This window comes from Lissotriton vulgaris, chromosome 10 (genome assembly GCF_964263255.1).
Source record: "Lissotriton vulgaris chromosome 10, aLisVul1.2, whole genome shotgun sequence".
In the NCBI taxonomy this organism is placed as follows: Eukaryota; Metazoa; Chordata; class Amphibia; order Caudata; family Salamandridae; genus Lissotriton; species Lissotriton vulgaris.
The window spans coordinates 362633689-362657866 of record NC_141698.1 but is presented as its reverse complement, the minus strand read 5'-3'; the positions used below and the strand labels follow the sequence as shown (position 1 = coordinate 362657866).

Below are 24178 nucleotides of genomic sequence, written 5' to 3'. Positions count from 1 at the left end.
GCAGAACAAATATTCAGAGTAATCTTCCTGGAAGTTAAGATTTTGGTCTGTTTCCCAGAGGAATTCTCCTGAAAAATCAGATTGTATGAAATAATACTAGAGTAGTCTTGCTAACACATCAAAAATTCAGGATCAATGCCACAGTAGGCCTTGCAAACGTTTTTACAATCAAGGTAATTAATTGAGGCAGCTATCTGTAGTTTAGAGCCTCAAGCACTATTTTCTTAAAAGGCTTCAGGCAGGACACACTCTTGGTCCTAAGCTAGTCTGGCAGTGGTTACTTCACTCACTAGAACATCTCACATTTATGTGAGACCGCCTAGAAATTTCCCTTCTTCGGCTCCCACAGAGTACAACCTAATCAGAAATTAATGCAATCATTATTTTGTCACATTTCAAAGCTACTGATTGTATATATGGACATAGCTATTTGAATGTACTCGTAGTACTGTCTTGCATGCAATGCATTATAGGTAGGGCGGATTTACCATATCTTCTCCAGGGTGCAGTACCATATATGACCAAAAGAGGTCCCCTTTTGGCCAAATGGTACTGCACCCTGCAACATGGCTAGGCAAAAAACATTGCCATTTAGAATGCCAATAACTATAACTTTGTAGACATTCAGTGCTGATGCTTTGCTCACTAGGGACCTAAAGGACCAGCTTGCGGTACTGCACCTAGACAAGCCGTGCTGGTGCCTTGCTCACTAGGGACCTCTAGGAGCAGCTTGTAGTACTGCACCTAGACATGCAGTGCTGGTGCTTTATCTCTAGGGACCTCTATGAGCAGCTTGCAGTACTGCACCCAGACATGCAGTGCTGGTGCCTTGCTCACTAGGGACCTCTAGGAGCAGCTTGCGGTACTGCACTGTGACATACAGTGCTGGTTCCTAGCTCACTACACAAGCACTTGCAATGCACTAGGTCTCACATTACTGAAAGTATGAGCTATTGGCATTGCATTATTATTTGCAACACCAATACCACAAAATATCAGTAATGCAAGACCTATTGCATTGCAAATGCTTGTTTAAATTTAGTCCATTGAACACATTTCCAAACGAGTTATCCTGAAAATACATTTGAACATTCAGACTGTTATCATGAGAACACCTTTTTCAACTCCAATTGCAGTACAAACCATCAGCCTTATTGCCAGAGAGATTCCTCTGAAAGTTGAGACATTCTCTGAAGGAAAACTTGTGCAAATTCAGATCTTTATTCTCACTTCCAAATAAGATCTCAATTAATATTTCTGAGTATTCGGATCTTCAAGATTATTGACAGAGCATCCCTTCCAAAACTTCATACTTTCAGAATTATGGATTAAGCAAGCCTTATGACAATTCTGACTAGCAAACCCCAAGCCAAAGGTGGATTTCTGCAAATCTATGCTTTCAGTCATGCTACAAATAAAGATATCTTGCATGTTAAACATTTAGACACATTACCAGAAAGAGTCTTTCTGAAAGTTAGACCCTTCAGATTGATAGTTGGAGAAGTCTTTTTTTTTTAAATAGACTTTCAAAGCTCTTTGCAGGGTGAGGTAATTTTAAAACTGAGAGCTTCAAACGCATTAGGAGAGGGGTACTCGTGGAAGAAAGACCTTTAGAATCATTGAAAAGTAGACCCTCTGATCTTTCAGAACTTCAGACATGCTGCCAGAATAGCCCTTTGAAGGATAATAATACCTGTAACTCACTGCCAGAGGAATTATTTTGAAAATTCATATATTCAAACTTATTGTCACATTAGCTCATTTGAAAATACAAAATAATTAGACTCTTTGCCAGTTTGGTTCTTCGGCTTTCCTAGACTTTCAAAATACTTGCCAGTGGGATTATTATGAAAGTTCCAACGTTTGCACTCGTGAACAGAGGGTGCAATAATTTTGAAAGGGCATAACTTCTGACTCATTACCAAAGTTCTGAAATGTAAGACCGTGTGAGTGATTGTTGGAGGTCTTCTAACTCGTTTGCAAAGGAAAATGTATGTTATTAAGTAAATGGATGATGGTTGGTGATGCTTGAATTAACCAATAATGAGTGAGAATTCAATTGGGAAATCTATGATTTTTAACTTGCTTGGACCTTTTATTGAAGGGGACCAACTATATGCAGCTCACTCTCTATCCCACGCAAAAGGAGCAGTCCAGCTTGATATGCTTAGTCACATTCAGTCAAAACAGGAACTCTAGCCTTTCTGGTACAGTGCAGCTTACGTCCGCATGATGCAGCGAGCTGGGGATCCATGCCGCCACCTAATCTTCTGCGCTACATCACCTCTGAAAGTCAACACAAGCAACTCTAGACATGCTTCAACCTTGCTGGACTCAGGGGTGAGGAGGAAACAAGGGTAGCAGTGGCATAGTGATCTAGGAACCCACAGTCAGACATACTCATTTCACTTAGTAGGACAACTTTAGCACGTAGAAAGGTGACTAAACATATTCATATAGATAAACAATTCATATGGATTCAGGATTCTATGGATTGCACTGATTCTATATTTTGTAGCTCATCTAGACCTTTACAGAAGAGCCCCAACCATATACAAACTTACCATCCAAACTGCTAGACCACGAACCCCTAAGAAATGGAAAACAGGCCACTCAAGGGAAAATTCAGCCTTTTTGACCTTTATCAGTGAAGTAACACTTGAGTCCAAATGTAGTGATCTAGGGACCCTGGCCTGGAAACACCCACTCACTTAGAGAGAGGAATGTAGCAAATACAAAAGAGGTGGAAGGTGGTGCTTTAATTATCACCACTGGGAATTTCATCAGGTATTACACCGCTCTGAATCACGTTTAATATGGCAGTGCATTACAGAAAGGAACCAAACAATTGCAAATCAGCCATACTCCCTCCCAAACAGGTAGAGTAGTCTGAACTATCAGCCTTCAGGAAGCTGAGACTTTCAGCCTCACGGCTAGACAAGGTCTTCAGAAAGTTCTGATCTGTTGATTCGTATCCAGAGACCATCTACTAGAACTCATACCAGCAATAGCAACATTAGAGGAGTCCTGAGTGTTCCGGGCTTCAGCCTTATGGCCAGACTATATCCTAAGAAAGTTGAGCCCTTAGAATCATTGCCTAAGGAGTGCTCCAGGAACGTCAGACCTTCAGATCCATTGCCCAAGGAGGTAGTCTAAAAGTCCTGACATGTTGATTCATATTTACAGACGGCCTTGTAGAATTCCTGCTTTCAGCTTCATTACCAGTGGAGGTCCACAGAAAATCCAAACCATCAGACTCATTGCCCAATGAGTTCTTCAGTAAGTTCAAAAATTGAGACTCATCACCGGAGAGAGCCATGAAGATTCGGACCGTCACACTTGCATATTGAGGATTCGTGAGCTTGTACTAGTCCTGGTCAAACGAAAATCCTTTTCCGAATCTAATATGAACCTACAACGGTCTGCTTCCTCTCTTGTTGGCTACATGAAAGTGTAAGAGACAGCGACCCTAAACATACCTCCACTATCCTATTATGCTCCTGCTGTTCAAGTAAATGTTTATGTGCGATTGTATAATTCTGCCACAACTATTCAAGCGTAAGCCACAATGCCTGTGAGCATACCTGCACTGTCACGTTAGACTGCTGCTGTTTACGTGAAGTTAGAAGCGCTCTTGTAACTCATACAGCTGCAAAGAAGCTGACTGTTTAAATGTTTATTTAAATATCTTTAATATCATTATCAAGGAGGAAATGTTCAGGGCAGAGAGTTCAGAAAGAATCCTGTTTAAAAGTGGGATTAGGTTGAAATATTTTAGAGGATAAAAATGACATTTTCTTTCTTCTTAATATGAATATTTACTGTATATTTTATCATTCTGTTAAAAGATTATTTTATGACATTTTTTATGTATTCGTATTTTAATATTGCACGACTGTCATGATGCTTTTATTGTTTTAACATAATATAAACTGAAAAAAGTTTATTGAATCAAATCGACATTCAGGGTATTTAAAGCAATGTTTTTTATATCTTTCTATAGGTCTTTCAAAACTAAATTTCTTATTTTCAGCTAAGCTTGTATACATACAATTTGCCCAAAATTAAAAGTTGATTTGACACAATTGTTGACATATCGACTATCTAAATAGAAACATATGTTCATTTTTTTCAACCATGTATAACAAATGTATCTTCTTTTTTTAATCTCGATTCTATCCTGAGATAACCTTAGTAAAAAGGTGTTTAAAGTTTCAATAAGTTAAATACTCTCGGCTGTCTTGCTGGACACGTGTGTTACGCGGTAACAGCCCCCGCATGCTTCCTTCCAATGTGGGCCACATAGAGCACCTTTAAATTCGGTTTCAATAACACCTGTTATTCACAACAGCTAGAGGCTACAGAACTGAGATCCGCAGGACTATGAGATAAAACACGTTATTATCTTAAACGCCTTAGTTCTTTGTAAAATCTTGAATGTCAAAAAGTGTGCTTTTTGGAAAAAAATATAATAGTATTTCAGACATGGGAATACTTTTATATTTGTGTCATTCATGCTGCAAACAACATGAAATCGAGACACATTCTATCGCAGATGTTGATGCATGAGACGTGGTGAGTGACACCGAAAAAGGGTCATGACCTCGAATCTGCCTTCAGTCCATGAAGTGCAATCTGCTAGGCCATGCCCAAGTGCACTCCACCCTCACCAGTACTAACTCTGGAATATTCTTTGACACCCTTCCTACCTTTTAGGACCGGTTGTGGACTTCTAAACCAGTGCCTCAACTTCATCACTGTCTGTCACCTGCGCTGTCACAAAATATCCGAATTGGTGTAACTAAGAGCACCGAAGCAGCCACACAGAGGCATATGCAAAGCAGCCGAAATAAATACGCAAAAATAAATGAATGTATAACTAACGGAATATGTGCATAAACTAATAAAAGTGCATTTACTATGATAGCTTAACAAACGCAGTGCGCACTCCTCATTTACACCTGCAGTCCAGACCTGCACTCCAGAGAAAAGTCAGTCCAAACGCAGCTGTGCACTTCCTAAAGTCGTTCAAACTGTATAACTCCACAGCACAACTCTCTTGAACCAAAGGTGGAATGCGCGGCGCTGTACGAACAGCTGCCATTATATAATAACCAAGCCGAGGCTTCTCGTCTACATGAACACGAGAGTGTGAGGGCAGCGATGTACCTGTCCAGCTCTTCCCAGGTGGATAAGTAAGTCATCCCTCCTCCGGCACAGCCAGCTCCAGGGCTCCGGCTGCAGCCCGCTCACCGCACCCCCCTGTCCTTCATGCCGTCGTCTCTTTGATTCGCTTCCTGCTGACAGGGTTTGTAAGAGCACGCACGCGGCTTTGTTGCACGCACGCGGCCGTGGGGGCAGGCGAGGAGCCACTCACTAACCTTTAGTTGGCGGGCCAGCATGTGGGGCCGCGAGCCCGGTGCAGCCAGCCGGTCACCTGACCCCCCGCGCGCTGCATTCCTGGCATGGCTGGGGCGGGTCTGGGGGGTCAGGGGACGAGTCCCTGCGTGCCAACGCCGCACGCGGGGGTCCCACGAGCCTCTGTTGTCACGTTTCCGGAGCAGGCGAAACTAGCGTGCGTGGAGGAGCGCGAGCGCGGGCTGCGGATCCCTTCCTCGCAGCGAGGGGCTATTTAAAGGAGGTGTGCGTGATGTGCTCGGCTCAGATGCCTGGCTTGCATGTTCGAACATGTACCGCGAGATTTGTTGGTGCGCTGCCCTTTGAACACACAGAAACTCGCCCCCGTGCACAAATTATGACACTCTGAACCGTAAACATGAACTTTTTTTTTTACATTATACACATCTGTATTCATTGTCGGTTGCGTTGGAACTTCTCTTTTTTTAGTTTCTAATTCAAAGTTTTTGGAGAAGCACTCTTCTATTTTTTAATTTCTAATTTTAATTATTGGGAGTAAAAAGCTTCACTAAATGAACGGCAATAATGCGGGCCATTTGTCACAGTCTGTGGCACCAACTTACATTGATGGCATCCTAAATCACACCTCTTCGTTTTATATCCCGCTGTAGCCATATTTTAGGTTCTTTTTCCTAACGTGAAATTCTAGAGACTGCTCATTGTAATACAATATTTCAACAGGTTATCCTATCTGCATCTGCGGTGCACCGGAATTCTGTTATCACTCGTACAGATGTGGGTGCGAACAAATGTGCCCACATCTTCCGACTTCTAGAGGCAATGCGATCCCCTCCAACTCCCTTCCCCCTCCCCAGCATGTAGAGGCATTGATTGCCACAATTTAGGCGGGAAAAAGGAAGTACAGGAACACAAACATGTCTATTGCACTGACCCTTAATTACTAACCATACAGCCATACAGCACAATTAAGAATAAACAAGGACAGCGGTGGCATCACATTAGGGTGACCATCTTTTGAGAAGCAAAAACAGGGATAGGTCAGTCATATAAGTAGAACTAAAGTCATTACTGTTCTATATCAGGCCTGTTCCTTTTTTCTGTGTAGCCATTGAAAATGTGTGTGTGTGTCTATAGATAGATAAACAGATTGATAGATAGATAGGTAGATAGATAGATAGATAGATAGATAGATAGATAGATAGATAGATAGATAGATAGATTGATTTGTTTATTTTACTGAAATAATGAAAGGTTAAAATAATGTTATGTAAGGTGACTTTGCCAGTGCCAATATTCATGCTTGAACTAAAAAAAAAACACAGAAATTCACCAGTTACAGTCAGCAGAACTAACCATAACTTGCGCCCGCTCCATTCACTGCTTTTGACCTCACACAGGACATAACTCATGACATGTTCCATGACATCAGTGATGACATCTCAAATGACAGCATTGATTGCATCACTAAAGACATCATTGATGACATCATTCAAGTTTCGTTTTCCCGTATATTGCTGTATAAATTACTATGGCATTATAGGTTGGACTGTAAGTACAAAATAGCTCAGGGGAAGATCAGACATCATTACTACCAAGACAGAAACAACTCCCTTAGGTGTCGAAAACAAGCATAATGTACAACATTGACCCTATAGAATACACTTTACAGGTAGCATAGTTCACATTAACAATCAACCATAGATAAATGGGAGACCCTCATTTAGTGTGCAGTTAAATCTGTTCAGAGAAAGCCAAAAAGTGAATGACACTGGGTTGGTAATAGTGGTATGCAATCGCACCTCTTCATACAAGTATATGTGGATAGCATCTTTACAAACACTTAAGATAATTTCAGGTTGGTTCTATGTTGATACTCAACACCCAACTACCTGGGGTGCCAACACACAATGAACCAAAGGATCCCCTGGGTATATAACATAAAATGGAGATATCATAGCACACAAGTAGAAGCCCAAAACATATAGTCAGTCCATAAAGAAAGAATTTGCGTAGATATTTAAATTCTATGGGTTACTGCAGAAAAAACAGATTGTGAGATCTTCAATACATTATTATTGAAAGACAGCGAATAACAGCTGACACATGCTTTGTCAGCAGTGACTGCTCAAAGATAGCACTGTTAAGATACGCTGGTATTTATGAAAGACTCCCAAAGGGGTGATCTCAAGGTGGGAGCTTCCGGAGGAAGTACGTCGACATCACAGGAGGACACCAAATGGTGATATGTCGACACCCACCCAAAAAAATAAAGAAAAGAGAAATACAACAATTCCGGACCCAACCACTAGATGGCTGAATAATACACAGCATGTGAATCCAGAAAAGATTCATGCTGTAAAAGGTTAGTTGCTGGTAAGGAGATCTGGAAGGTTACTGTCACAGTGATAGTGTCAGATGTAATGTGTAAGACAGTGGCCCAATCTTATATGGGGTATTGGTAGTAAGCTCATGCGTCCGCTATTTCAAGGTTTAAGTTGGTCGACCTGTGTGTTCACATAAAATCCTGGTAGACCTGTGTGTCCACACCCATTCTTGGCGTTTCTAGAGATGTAGTCTGCAGGGGTATTTAGTAACCTTTTAATATCACCAGCAACAGCTTCTTGACTGTCACTTAAGTTTCTATGAACCATAAAGTGAACTCTTTAGTCCAAAATAAGCCACATTAGCCGTTTTTGAAGGAAAGGCAGTGAGTCATCAGTGTAGGTACCCCATAGTAGATAGGTCCACTGCATCACACATTACATGATGTGACACTATCATTATGACGATATCCTTCCAGATCTAATTACCAACAACTTACCTTTGTGCAGGGTGCTTCTATATATCATTTAAACATGAAACCACCCTTTGGGAGTCTTTCATGACTACCAGTTTATCCTACCAGTACTAGCCTTGAAGAAGTCACAGTGTGACGAAACACGTGTCAGCTGTTATTCGCTGTCTTTCAATAGGAATGTATAGAAGATCACAGAACCTGTTTATTCTGCACTAAAGCACAGAATTGAAACATCTACATAAATCCTTACTTTATGGACTGACTACATGTTTTGGACTGATACTTGAGTGCTGTGATATCTTTATTTTATGCCAAAATAGTGAATAACAATTCCAAAACAAATGCCCAACTACAGACAGCTTTTATGTGTATGAAACCCCTGACACACACCAAACCAATATTAAGAAAGTAGAGAACTGAATACTGTAAACAGAAGTAGTGTGGCTCACTGGTTAGAGGCGGCAGACCCGAGAGCAGAGGACGGCCCGGGACCAGGGTTCGATTCCCGGCGCGGCAGGTTTCTGGACCAGGGTCAGCGGACTCGGTAATTCTCTCGCCTCGGTGCCCACTCTGATCAGCGATCACACTCGGCAACTCTGGGCATTAGCTTGCCTCATCTTCACTAACGGCCCCACCAGACCGCCGGGGAGGCCTGGTCTCACCCTGGAGATACCCATTAAGGGACCATCTCTCAGGGAAGCCAGGAAGGGTTTCGCAGCGGTCGAAACGCCTTGGGACCCTCCGGGTAAGTAGTGCGCTATATAAATGCCTATACATTTACATTTACATTTATTTCTCTATGGAAAGGGTTCATTCTTTTCAACACTGTTTACAAACACTGAAATTCCCATGAGAAATACACCACATAATATTCAAAAGAAACTACTAAGAACAGTGTGTATTCTGTGCAATAGTTGTAAAAATCACTATTTGCTAAAAAATAGCCAAGATCTGAAGGTGCTAAAAGATCACACTACCTACAGTCTTCATACTGTGGCAAAAACTTTACAGATAGCCCATCTTCTGAAGCAAAACAATCATGCTTACAAAGGTAAGTTCTTGGTGAATACACTCTTCTATGTTAAATATAAACTATCATGCTGACACAATTCTCTCTAATAAATCAAGGCTGCTTACATAGTTAATCCTACTAAATAGAATCTTTCTCCTGTTGGAAACATTTTCTGCATAACCTAAAAGTTGTGTGGAGCATAACAAAAACAAATCAACTGTCACTTGCACACAGCGTTACTCTTGAATGCAAACATTTATAACGAGTTCAATACCTTTACACAGCTATGCTGCTTTACAAGCAAATGCGTTTAGTAAACACTCACACCCAATAGCTGGACACAGGCTGTACAAAATTAGGTTGAGAAGTACTATGGTAGTTACCTACCACTATGTAAACTATAAAACAAACTAACACACTCATGATGTAGTTTGAGATGTCATCAGTGATATCATAAATGATGTCATGTCATGAGTGTTGTCATATGCAAGGTTATAAGCTGTGCATGGTGGGAGCTCAAGTTATAGTTAGTGCTCCTAACTATACTTGGTGAATTTCAGGTTTTTTTTTGTTCAAAATGTTAATGTTATCACTGACAATTCCACATAACTATAATGTTACTTTAATTTTTGTTTTTTGCATGAATTTCTATATGTAGAAAAACAAAAAGATCCTGTTATCATACCTAAACATAACATTAAATTAACCTTTTGGGTTTTTTCCATTGAATTTCTAGGGTTCTTTTCACATAAAGTAATTCTTAATTACCATACGTAAATGCAACCCTGCGACGTGAATGCAGGGCTCGGGGAGGCGAGCCACGCAGATAACCCTGCCCTTTATTTCAATTATCGGCTACTGGAGAATTGGGGTCCCCGGAGCTCATGGAGACTTGGAGAGGGTGGCCACGTGCCCACCTCTCCCTTAACTATACATCTTGCTCCCCTGGCCCACCTGCTAGTGTTGTTTTTTAAATGAGCTGGAGCCTGTGTTTGTGGCAAAATTAAACCTATGGGCTCAGCATAGGGTATACGTACCCTGCCCCCTAGATCTAATTTTTGCATCTTAGTTCCGAGTCCTAAGATGGATGCCACCCCTTCCTGGTGAAGGTGGTGGCAGTCTATCAGATCTCAGCTTGCGATCTGTCAGCTCTGCAGATCCTCCACGGCGTAATATATACACATTTTTTTTAACAAGTTCTTTTCCAAAACTACCAAAAAGATTTACATCAAAACACAAAAAGCACTCATTTTGGACCAATATCTAGGTTTCTGCCCGTTAAGCGGTTTGTACTGTACCTATGTCTAAAGTTCCTATGTAAAAATGAATCTGGAAACACATTTTGGGATCCCTTCTTATTCTCGGCCCAAGCTTGACGAATCACCCTGAAACTTTCCATGCGCAAACTTGTCATAAAGTAGCACAATCCTAACGATAACTACCCAGTCGCAACAGCCACTGGGTTATAGAGATATATTCTGAACAAGGAAAAGCGGCACTCCAAAGCAAATTTGTAACTGGTATTTATTCACTCTTGACATGGGAAATACCAAGCCAGCGCATTTCGACCATTGATCACGACTGGTGGTCCTACATTTGTTTCTACTTTTATACCATTGCAGCCCAAGCTTTCCTGCTGCATTACGGTAAATGCAGTTGATACTAACATTGCAAAATCAAATTGGCTGATTATGTTGACATAATGTTGGTACATTTTATATCAGGTTTATTTATTTATGTATAAGGTTTCATATAGCGCGAACATGACCTGTGAGGGTATCATAGCGCTTTACAACTGATTGGAAATAAGGAAAACAGGAAAGCAAACAACAACATAATCAAAAGAGGTATCAACTGTGCAAGTTCACGAGTTGTGGAGGGAGATATCTCTCAGACAAATATATCGAAACACAGAACAGCAAACAACAATATAATCAGGAGTGGTATCAGCTGTGTATTAGATGATCCATCCTCTAAGTGAGGTAACATTTTCTCGCCCATCATCATCTTCCAATGTGGAATGTAAACGTGAGTGTAAATGCCTACCTGTAATGTGCAGTGATTTCCTTTTCAATAAAGGTTTTTGAAAAAAAAGGGGAAGCAACATTTTATGTTTCTTCTACATAAGGGCTCCCATGACCCTCCCAAGCTGACGAGCTTCTGGACGAAGTACCTGCGTGCTGGGCAACAAGGCCCGTGACGGTTACGAGGCGGCCTTCTCTTCCACCCCTATTGACTTTCTCTACTGATGAGGGAAGATATCCTGAAACCCGGGCCATGTCCCAGGTCTAGAGATCGGGTGAATAACAATTGCAATACATTCTCTCTGGCATTACTAAAATCTATATTTTGAAAGTACCATTTTATTGTAAAACTATTTGCACATTTTGCAGCACTCTATCGTACACTGTGAGTAATGCAAGTATAAAATAATTACTTGCATATTCACAGTGCTTTTTTTTATCATAGACTGTGACCTTGTAGCACTAAAATACACGTTACTATTCTCCACTGCACCAATCAAGATTTAATTCTGTGGATCTCTGGTAATACATAGACCTCTGCAGTGCATTAACTAATAAAGGTTTCATAATGTACTTAAGTACATTTCTCACTGCGCAACAACTTTTAAAATTTATTTTTAATTATGCTGCCCTTTATTTTATATGTAGATACCTGATGGTGAAAGACCTAAAATCGTACAGAATATTTTGGGGCATCTTTATGAGAGCCTTGCATTGCCAGAGCATCCATTTTTTTGATGCCCTGGCAGAGCAAGCACCTCACCCATACCTATGAGGCTGTGCAAAGTCACCCTGCATGGCTTAGCATGGCCTCATAGATATGGAGTAAGACATAGCAGCACAAGTCACTGCGCTGCCTTACTCAGCTTCAAGGAGGTGTTCCATGGGCTTTGCCTGGGGTTCCAAAACAACATCAATGGATTTTGATGCTACCCCATATTTACAAAATCAAGTAAACCTGGGGCAGCTCTAAAAACGGACACCTCCCCAGCGGAGGCGTAATGAGGAGAAATGTTTTAATTTCTCCTCGTTCTTTCATCTTTCCATGTGTGCTGCAATTTGCAGCTCGCAAGGGGGTCTTGGCATCAAAAAGAATGAAGACCTCTGATTTTTTTGTTTTTGTTTTGCCAATAACTTGAGCGCCGCTAGACGAATTGCCGCGAAATATATATATATATATGTGTGTGTATATATATATATATACATATATTATCACGAAAATCCCGACCGCCTCTTGCTGCGGTCATGAACGGGCGCAGACCTCCTCTCCACAAATACATCAAGTAACAATGATAAACGCCATTACACCATTATAGTGCCAGCAGGGCAAAAGTTTATTCCGATGGTGTCAGAGCAAGTGCCCTCCCTGACGCGTTTCGCTCTGTATATTACACCAAGTTGCCCAGAAGCTTGAGGCCGCACACCGCTGCAGGTAGGAAGACAAACCTTTATTAAGAACAAGCAGGCAACTTCACATCCCGTGTCTAGTCCCTGGCCTGATGCGCAGGGCCGGACTGGGAACCAGAACCGGCCCTGGCAAAGTGCTCGGCCGGCCCCCCTCTCCCCCTCTGGGAGGAGAGGGGAGGGGGGAGAGGTGCGACCGCGCTCTGTGACAGGGCCGGTTTTCGGCCGTTTTTGTTACAGGGCCGTATTTGCAGCATAACGGCCCTGTAACAAAAACGGCCCCAGGGGCCCAAAACCGGCCCCAACCATGCGGCCCACCGGGAGATTGCCCGGTGCCCTCAACGGCCAGTCCGGGCCTGCTGATGCGTTTCAGCGAATCAGTCTTTTTCCTCAGAGGCCATTTGACAAAGACCATATATATATAGAGAGAGAGTATGAATAGTAATTCTATGCTTACTGGTAGAGACTTGCCGTCACAATAGTCTGGTAGTAAAGGGGTGATTATTCGACAGAAATGTTGTTACGGTCCCTAAGACATCACACTAGGCTAGCTCAGGCATTTTGACTACTTGAAAGCGTGTTAGGTGCTTTCAGGGAGTTCCGGCATGAAGAATGTTTACATAACTGAGTGCGGACAGCAAGATTACCCTAACAACCATACCTTGATACTTTTGTTTAGATAAAAGTGTGACTATTCATATCTGCCTAGGATACACAGAGACAGAACTCCACACATGGGTTGAATTGTTGCCGAATTAATAAGTAAGATGGTTGCATAACCCTTGTGTACTGTCTGAAAAAGGCCACACGACATGTCCAAAATGGCTGACTCCTTGTCCTGGTCTATAACAGAACTGGAATGTATCCATGAGTAAGTTGCCTCACAGAAAGGTAAACTTGCCCTTCACCAAAGTATACTGTGAAAGTACAGTTGTGAAGGACCTTTGCGTCCTTTTCACCAATTTTACATAAATCTGAACCTCTGCCTTAAACCACTCCTGACCATTGAATTGTGTCTCCATGAGAGTGGTGTAGGAAGGTTGCCTTGGGCCACAATGCAAGCAAGGAAATTTTGGTCACAGCACTGTGGATTGGTAGTAGAAGAAAGCTAGAAATGAAGGGGCATATTTACAAAAGAAGTGACTGAGTGCGGCGTTAATCTTATTGGCCTAACGCTGCGCGCTACCACTCCTGAAACGCAGGGCGGCAGTTTATTTACAAAAATACAGTGCAGCCTTGCGCTGCACTGGCACTAAATTTAGCAACCTAACGCCAACACAGGCACCCTTGCACCATAGTGCAAGGTGCCTGTGTTGAGGGGAAGGATTGTTTATGTGCAGGAAGGGACACTTTTTGCACATAAACAATCAATTGCTGTTTCTATGTGTGATGCACAACGCAGCACACATAGAAACAGCAAAAGCAAGAAGTAATAGAGCATTTTTCTTTGTTGCGCTAGTGTAAGACCAAGTTTTCCCTGGTCTTAATTTTGGCGCTGGCCATATTTACACCACCCTTGTAAATAGAGGTCAGCGTCAAAATCAACGGGTGAAACACCCACCGCAACATCTACTGCCCACCCCTTTCGCGCTAAGTATAGCGTGAAAGGGGGCCTTATTTACAAGGCGGCGTTAAACCACGTTAAGTGACTTAATGCCACCTTGTAAATAAGGCAAAGCCCCTGTCGCCACCAGATACGGGCGTCTGGTGGTGATAGGGGCTTGTAAATATGCCCCGAAGAGCTCACTCTGGGGCCTTAAGAGGAAAGCCCTTGCCCTGGAAGTGACAGGAGCGTCCCAGGTGGGACAGGGGGCTGCTTTAAAAAATAGTCACAGAAAGCAAAGTGTAAATCATGAATATTCAGCAACATAGGCTTGATAGAAAGCGATCATTTGGCAGGAGTTCGTCCTATATTTATATAAATCCTTACTCACGAATGCATGTTACAGAACTGCAATCAAATGCACTTCACCCAGTTATGCAACAATGTCAACCAGCACATGCACTAAAGCTGTAATATCTAAGGTTGTTCAACATTTGCATTTATTTTACACAAACTACAGTTGAAAAAATGGGTACCATGCAAAAACACATTCCAAAAGTAGCTTGAGTGACATTCTATGCGAGGGTATACTCCGCACAGAAACGTTAACTTGTATTATTTTATCTCTGGAAATTGTGTGCACAAAATTCTTTTACATCGATATTCTGGGGGTTAATATTCAGCAGTTCAACAGTTTTTCATCTAAACATTTTCTATTAAAAAAAAAGCCTTTCACAGGCCTAATTCACATAAAATGTTGCATTACGTGAAGTGGTAAAAATTGCTCATATTTAAACTTATGCGATAGTCAAGAGTTACACAAGATTACATTTGTGCACCAACAATGTAGAACATCCCTACTGATCTACAGAGCGTTTTTTTTTACACCAGTCCAAACTCAAATTTGTTACCATATTAAAGCAAACGCATGCATGTACACCCACATCACGCATACACACATGTACTGTGCATGCATCTGCACTCGGATGCTTCTGGTACCTGCAAAAAAACCTGGACAAAGACTGGTGCTTTCTCAGATGTACTGGCCTCCTGCCAGCTCGTGGCCCCTTTATGGGCATGGTGCTGATTCTCTCGAACCGCACCTGTCTCCTGCGAAACAAGCCCAAACGACAAAAGAAAAATGTGAAAAAACAAGCGCCACGTGCGTACTGCGTATGTATAATTACAGCTCTTCGATTCATTCGTCCATTTATTGGGTGAATGCTTGGATGAATGAAATACCAATTAAGTACAATTCTTCTACACACCTTTACTGAAAACAAAGGCACGATTGCTGCTAGTCCGTACAGATTGATGATTATTAATTTTATATTGCACAATAACCAAATGTATCGATGTTACTGTCCTGTGAGGTTTTCAAATATTTATTGTTGTATTTTTTTTTAAATTATTTTGTGGCAGCAGCATGTTGCCTTTTGGCCACTGCCGAGTGTGCTGAAATCCTTGAGTAGTGGTGTGGAAAGGGAGAGGGTGCCTGTTTCTTAATGTTATGTTGCACGTTGTAGATCACACGTAGGTATAAACAGCTTGATTCATGACTGCAAATTGAGGTGCATAATTCAGAAAACAAGAATTTACAATGCTACATACAGTGCTTAATTTGAGCTGGTGGTTTCCAGTACTCAGCACCAGCACTTAATATCAATACCGGCATGTATGCCAGTGTGCCACATGGTGGCGCTGTGTGTCTATTTTTGGATTGAGCACAGCAGTTGTTTGATAATTGAATATACATTAAAATGACTAAAATACCTGCCGCCCTAGCCATACTTATAACTTTAGCGGGTTTGGAGTAGTCTGAATTGTCACACTTATAGAGTGTGATGGTTAGTAGTGGTGTTGGCACTGCAATTTGCGGCACTGGCAGGGGCAAAGGGTAGCAAAAGCTGTGTGCCCTCCTGACAAGGGCCCTGGTACTTTTTTTTTACAAAGTAAGTAGTGGGTAAATCCATTTACTCAAACGTGATATTAAACGGCTATAATGTAATGTTACATGGATTTAAGACTATTTGTGTAGGTTGGGAGTGTCCAGCCCTGGCATGGGTTACTCTGGAAAGTTTATGCTCGTCCAGAACCTTATATGATTGTTGGTATTTTTTTTTTCAGCCAGTTCCCACCCTTAAAGTTTAATGTCCATACTGGGAAAATATTGTCCTCATGGAGAAAAAGAAAAAGTTATCAAATGTGCTTTTGGCAAGGACACTCAAGTGCGTAATTTAAATGGTATACACCCGTTACAACGCATCTTTTACAACTACCTACTATTACAACGCATCTTTTACAACGCATACCATTACAACGCATTGCGCTGGGGGGCGCTCTAGGATAGGGAATAAGTATAATTTACTATCCAACACCTTCCCTAGTGTCCACGGGGACTGGAGTTAGAATAGTAAATTATACTTACCACTATCCAGCACCTCAAAGCTCTATGCGTTGTCATGGTATGCGTTGTAATGGTCGAGTTGTAATAGTAGGTAGTTGTAACGGTATGCGTTGTAACATGGTACATCCAATTTAAATACATGTACAATAATCAAAGTACACTGATGGCGGTGAGTACTTCTGGATAGCAATTACCTAGCATTCGGAGAGAGAACCTGAAATTCGTTGCTAACTACTGAAATTTGAAAATCTACAAACAAAGGTAGGTATGAAAAAAAGTGTAGATTTTCAAATTTTTCTGTGAATGAACGGACAGAGAGCAGGCGGTAGTTGGGAATGGATTAGCAGCATCCAAATAGGTTTGCTAGTTTTTCTGAGGAGTGACGTGCTGGGCACGTCATCTCACTACAATGAGTGGTTTTGCCAACGCGCCTTTCGTCACAGTTAAAACTGGGCGCCATGTTTTTGGAATAATGCAAGGATGGTTGCAGATGATACCTGGTAACCACTAAACGATACCCCACTCGTAAAAAGTTACTTAGTAAACAAGACTTGCAAGAATTTGAGTCCCTGCTCGGAGTAAACAGATATGTGAACATATTTTTTGCTTTTCTGTCCGATCCTGTCTGTTTTTACACAGAGGCAGTGGTTGTTTTTTAAATAAATAAGCCACGGGGCTCTCGGCAGCTGGCAACCGCACCACCAGCCCATTTCACTTGTTAGCGCAGCCTAAAATAGAACCAACTACTAACTATTAAAGTGGGGAGAGGATGCGACGGAACCGCACAGTTTGACTGGGCCTTGGCTTCCTGCGAGCATTCAGTGCTTAATTTGTAAAAAAAAAAAAAAAATTAAGTCCCAGGGCTCTAGTCAGGAGGCCACTGCAGCTTGTTCGAGTGTGTATAATATGAGAGGTTGTGTTGATGTATTAAGGATTATTGTGTAACAAACAATTTACCCAAGAGAGTTGTTGTATTTGTTTACTTGGGGTTATCTCTAATTTAGCCAAACTTTGTGTCAGACTGTCACAAGCACCGGTGTTGACAATTAAGTGCTGGTGCCGAGCACCGAAAACCACAGGCTCAAATTAAGCATTGCAGCATCTCCATATTTAGGTAACTGCTGGCCACTGAGGCAGAATTTTTCATCATGTTTGATTGAAAGAAGGAGTTTGGTGGCTATGCCCACCTCGCAGACTAAACAACAATGCCATGGCTGCTCCTTCATATTCAGACGGTGAGCAGCGTGACTGTCTTGAGATGAGAGGAGCTGTACTGACCAGGAACATGCGCAATCTAGGCCTAGCTGAGGAGGCCTGCATGAATGGCCCATTCAAGGAATCAACGTCCAAGGGGAGAGGATGTGGCGCAGGGTTCAGAGTGGCCGACTCATGAGCAGGGGATCCGGATCCGGGTTTAAGTGTCTTTGTCGACTCAACATCCTATGGCTCTGGGAAGATCACTTAAACTCTCTGTGCCCATGGACAGCACCCGAATACCCTCCTGGGTGATAGGGCATGCTATATAAATCTGATATATATATATACCAAGGGCACTAGGTGCTCGAAACGCGTAACCAGCGAGGTTTTTATTAAAGATCTCCTTGACTGCAGCCATTGGGTCCGTGTCTTCGTTTCCACGACAGGAGTGTGGTTTATTTGAAGATTACTTGGTTCATATATATATATATATATATATATATATATATATATATATATATATATATATATATATATATATATATATATATATATATATATATATATATATATATATATATATATATATATATATCTACCCCAGAAACAACATGGACCTGCAACACATCTAACCTGAAGTGAAATGAATACCCAAAATCTTCACACAAGGGCTGAGGACATGCCACTGTAACCAGAGGCCTGTGCATCCTGATGGGTCCACACTGCCAGTCAACCTGCTCCCTGATTTTTTTCCCACGCTGCCACTAGTATATGTCTGCGCATGCGATGCAGTGGACAGGAGTGAAGTGTGAAAAGGACATTTTAATCCGTTTTATATCCTGGAGTCCGTGGATGTCCTGGTTCTTATGTTATTCAGAGCCTTGCATTTTCCATCCAACACTAGGCCTGGTTGAGCTGAACTTGTGACCATTTAGACAACATTTGTGTTACCTACCAATAAAAAGTTATTAGGGGGAAACATTTTTGTGTCACACTAACAGAGGATGTTATAGCTCTCAATGGAGCCCACACTATCTACTGTGTGCCCAAAACTTGAAAATCTTGACCATGATTAGCTATTTGGGATAGAAAAGGCCAATCAAATTTTGCAATAATCCTTGGAAGTCAATCACCAATGCTTTGCCAACACCCAGCACCAATGACAATATGAACAAATGGTTGTGGCCAGTTTGCAATACAGCAGACACTCGTGAAAATCCCAGGATTTACAACTGGGATTCAACCATTACCAGTTTCTTGGACAAACCTCCCATGATTCATTTTCTAGGGTCTTTGGCTAGTTGTGTGGGGGGTTTATGGCCTGGTGTTTGAGACATCTTATGACTGATCATGTCACTGCAATCTCCAGCGGGAACTCCCACATCCTGCAGGACACGGACCGCCGTGCAGCCATGTACATAATGGGGTCACCTACAAGGCTGGAGAAAGGTATTTAATTATCATCCATTAGATGATATGGTGGACCCTTTCCTCTGTAATTCCCGGGACATCGCTCACTCATATAGGCTCCTGAAATGTGGTGGCAAGTATATCCATTTTTGCTTTTATGATTTTGAGGCAGAGTGACTTACCAACTTACCATTTGGTCCTGAAGAATGCCCCTGAACCCCTGCTTGGGTCACTAGAAGTCAGAAACATGTTGACCTATTATAGGGGTATATTTGCTGATACCCCTAGTCCTCTCTCTTTTTTAATCCTGTCCTAGGAGACTGCAAAATGAAAGACGTTTGGCCTCCCGGAAACAGTTTTAAACTTCTCTCTTTGCACTCTGCCCCTCACCATCCTCATCCTTGGTGCCTTCCCTAAAACACCCCAGCTCCTCTTCTAGCCCAGGAAAGTTGCAGCCCACACCAGTCACCTTGCGGCCCTGGTGCGAGGAGGGAACCCTATAATGAATCATGTCACCCTATGGTGAGTAAGAACTTGTCCTGACAGAGGTTTTCCCATGCAATAGGGCACTTTTTGGGCCGGGCCCATTGCCTCTATCACATTATAACCGGGAAGCTTTTCTTTCTCTCCCCCCTCCTCCCCCTCCCCCTTTCTTCGCGACTAGTGAGACGTACTTCTAGTGAGTTCACATTCAGACAGGGAGTAGTACGATCTCCCACGTAGGGCCTCTCCCTTTGATTCCTAGTGTGTATCAGTACACAGCAATCTCTTTACCATAGGGTGTGATGGGTTAGGTAGGACAAAGGTGTTGCATGAAAGGTCAAACAATTGAGCATACATTTGATTGAAGCCCTGACTGGCATTTTTACTAACTTATAATAATAATTATTAGACATTCCCAAGTATATTTTATCTAAATGCTATAAATCTTGCAGTTCTAACCTTAGCCCCCAGAAGTACTTTGTGGTTCATCTTTTTGATAGACTACATTTTTTTCCAAGCTCCGGCTCAGATTGGATATTGATTTTCATTCCTTATATGCGATTGCTGGGGCATCCTGTATCGGAGTTCGAAACCCTTCCCACCTCGTGTAACCTGGACTGAATGAATTAATGAATGAATTTATTTATTTTATTTGAAAAGTTTTATAAAGTGCGAACATGACCCGAAAAGGGTATCAGAGCGCTGTACATCAGAAAAAGGATACGATTATCACTAAGCAAGTAAACATCCTAAGCATTTGTAGTAAATCAACCCCAATACAATAAGAGTGAAACCAAACATGAGAAACATGTAGTGAGAACATAAGTTGCATCCTGAAAATGTCTCAAACAAATGAGAGGGCCATTTTTTCTCTAGGGTATACACAGATTAGTTATATTGTCTTTAGGACAGTTGTTGCAGCTGATTATTCAGGAGAAGTCATTTGACTTGTATTTTGAATGAGGAGGTCCAAGGGTTGGAACGGATATCGGGCGGAAGAGCGTTCCAAATTCTAGGGGCCAGACCCGAGAAGGCGCAGCTGTATGTTCTTTTCTTTTTGAATTTGTGCGGTTTCAGCTGGAGAGTGCTGGAGCTTCTTACGGACCGAGACATACCAGAGAGTTCGAGCTTATTTGCCAAGTAAGTGGGAGTATTATGGTGGAGCGCTTTGTGCGTCAGGCAGGCAATCTTGAATGAATCCAGCATTTATACAGCGCACGTGTGTGTAAATGTAAATGTAGTAGTACTTGTATAGCGCATCAAATCGACCCCCAAAGGGGTATCTCAGGCGCTTGCACGCATACCGCTGTGGAACACTTCCTCACTTTTCCCTGTGAAGTGCCCACTCCTGGGCACCCCCAAGGTGAAGCCAGGCATCCCAGGGCTGTTGGGGCCGTTGTGGAGATTAAGCAAGCTATTGCCCAGAGTTGCAGAGTGGGACCCATGATTAGAATAGGCACCGAGGCGAGAATTATCAGGTCCGCGGAAATTGAGCCCAAGACCCGCCGAGGCGGGAATTGAACCCATGTCCCGGGCTAGACCTCTGCATCTGGGTCTGCCGCTCTAACCATTGAGCCACTCTTCTCACTCACAGGGGAGCCTCCTGGCGCTAGGCCGTAGAGAAAAATCAAAAGTCATAACATTTAGTAAGAAGGATCTAGAACTTATATCAACGAGACAGGCCTACAGCGGAGTTTTTGAATGAATGAATGAAGCAATAAGTCAGAGACTGCTCAGCCTTGGCACCCATGCGCATTCTAGTGCACAAGGGGAGTTTGGGTTAGCAGTATCCTTTGCAATAGTTCTATAGATCGGGGACACTAGTGGTATAGCTGATGCCCACTGACTATATTGCTTAGTACCCAGCAGCTTCCCTGGTACCCAGATTAAAGGCATGTAATAGAGCGTGTACAAACAAGCCTATATGTCCCCTCCCTCTGGTGCTAGTGAGAATGAAAGCACATATGAAAATAGAATTCTAGTGGACACCTGCAGTGCCTTATTTGCAAAAATAATTAATAACAAGGGCACAAAGTTATTCTGAGGAGCTCCCCACTGACATTACCGACTGCTGTGGTTGCTGAATAACAGGGATGCTTAGTATTCCTTCCCCAGATGCCTTTCTCTTGCAACCACCCACACTTCTAGCCACTTTATGTCTCTCTCGCACGTTGTTTTCACTCCTGCGTTCTCTCTTCGTCGCTGTTTATCAAAATTTCTATTTCTTTTATCTTCTTTTCTGCCTTTCTAGCTCTTGCTCTGTGTCAAAGTTTGAAAAGTGAGTTCCGGTCCCCAGGAAGGACTGTCAGAGCCCACCACTTGCAACCACCGGCACAAATTAAGCAATGGCTTGCTAGGAATGCTGTAAGGAACAGTTGTGAGAGCACAAGTGTTCCATGTACGGTTTTCACCCATGCACAGATATAGTCAAATGCGTTCCACGGAGAAGTGAGGCGTGGTATGAAACAGCCGCAGAGGGAGGGTGAACAGTAAACCCTTCTACAGCACATCAACATTCCAATGATTCTCCGGCCACCCACTACATTCACAAATGTTTTCCTAGATTTGGACTGTGCACACACCCAACTCAATCAGCTGCATGAACCGCTCCACCCACGAAGAGTGAGAGGTGAAACGACAAACTCTGCAAAGTACCCTGGGAGGGTGCTGGGCCTGGAACGCTGCCCAACATGGAAGAGAACGAGCACTAGGCTGCCAAAACTAAATGGGGGTGGATTTTGTGAATGCAGAAGGAGAGAAGAAAGCAAGGAAGTGAGTCTGGAAGAGACATATAAAGCAAGTAAAAACAATAGATAACATGTTCTGAATCCACTTGTTTTTCAACGGGGCAAATGCATATAATCCAACCAACATATTTCTTTATATACACAGATAAAGCAAAACACAAAAAAAATTCAGCTGCATGCATCAAAAGATGGACATTTTATAGTGTACCAGGAACAACGTGTAAAGCAACATTAAGGATTCATGCTGGTTCAATTTTGCATTAATAGTTGACCCGGCCTCAGGACCAGCAAAACGATACAAATTGTCGTTTCCATAATTGCAAAAGTTAGTTTAGCACTTGTCAAGGAATGTAACTGTTGGTGCAAAATTGCACCAGCATAAATGCAATCTATCCAGTCTGGAAATGTTAATAACACATGTCTCCAGTACTAGTGTAATCTATGTAGTCCACAAATGACAGTGACACATTGCACCAGTACTGGTGCAATCCATATAGTCTGAAACAACTAAAAAAACACAACAGAATCACCCTTCTTTATAAAAAAAAGGGACAGGGTCATGTAAATTCTAACACACAACAACTTCCCTTTTTCCTCCTGTTTATATATAAATACATATATATCTGTACATAAGTGTTTTTTTCTAAATAGGGCAAAAGAATCAAATCAACTGGTGGCTAAATCTATCCCAAAATGTACAGATAACAAAACTTTTACAAAATTTCAACGCAGCGTTTCGGTGAAACAAATGATTGACTCATCACCTTCTTCAGGACAAACAATGCATGCACAGAATGTAAATTCCAGTGTCACACTGCACCAGCACTAGTTCAATTTATGTAGATAGGAAATGTCAGTGAACATTGCCCAAGCAACAGTTTAATCTGTGTAATTTGGAAATGTCAATGCCCCATGGTACCAGAACTGGTGCAGTCCATGCAATACATAAATGAGTTTCATACTGCACCAGCACTTGTGCATTCCATGTAGTCAGTAACTGACAGTGACACATTGCACCAGCATTGGTACAATCTATGCAGTTCGTAAATGACAGTGACACATTACACTAGCATAGGTGAAGTCAATTTAATCAGAAAATCCCAGGGTGCATTGAACTAGCATAGGTGCAAACCATGTAATCCGGAAATGTCAGTGGGCATTTGTGCAACCTGGAAATGTCACTGCCCCACCACCCGTGTAATATATATAACCTTTTAAATGTCAAGGACACAATGTGCAAGCACTGCTAAAATCTATGTAATCTGGAAAGGTCAGTGCCAGGTTGCACCAGACCTGTTTAAAAATTTGTAAGCCAAACACACAGGTGCATTTAACCTATACAGCCAAATTATATACAGTGTGCTGGAAACACAAATTAGAACAATACACAAAAATAATGGATGGAATGCTGAATATTGTCAAATATTCACCCCCATTTGCAGATCTGGGTTAAAACCAATGTTTTTGTGCTCACTATGCCACCCCAGTTTGGACGCAGCCATATGCAAATCAGTCTTGACCCTGCTACCCATGGGAACAGTCCGAACTGCCAAGTCAGGTCCCCCTGGACCAGAAACAAGCACCCCCGGACTGGTTTCAGGGTATCAACGCTCATCAGCCAAACTAGCTTAAATCCAGTGGCACAGAGAACATGGAACCCATGTCTGGGCATACCCTTCCCACTTATGGTAACTATAACAACACAAAACGATGACAGATGGAATGCTGAATATTGTCAAACATTCACCCCCAGTCATAGATGCAGGTTAAATCCA

At 42.2% G+C, this 24178-nt stretch overlaps 1 protein-coding gene across 4 annotated transcripts in view; it reads right to left on the bottom strand.

Moving 5' to 3' along the window:
- Positions 1 to 24178, bottom strand: part of RHBDF1 (rhomboid 5 homolog 1) — a 448564-nt gene that overhangs the window by 220326 nt on the left and 204060 nt on the right. Inside the window, exon 4 of one of the 4 annotated variants that reach the window (XM_086941148.1) lies at positions 15159 to 15269. The exons of 1 other annotated variant lie outside the window; for it this stretch is intronic. In XM_086941148.1, coding sequence (XP_086797274.1) covers positions 15159 to 15269 — 111 coding nt within the window. Of the gene's footprint in view, positions 1 to 5169; positions 5307 to 5381; positions 5500 to 15158; positions 15270 to 24178 lie in introns of those variants that run through there. 2 more of the 4 variants (XM_086941151.1, XM_086941150.1) reach the window with 2 other exon arrangements.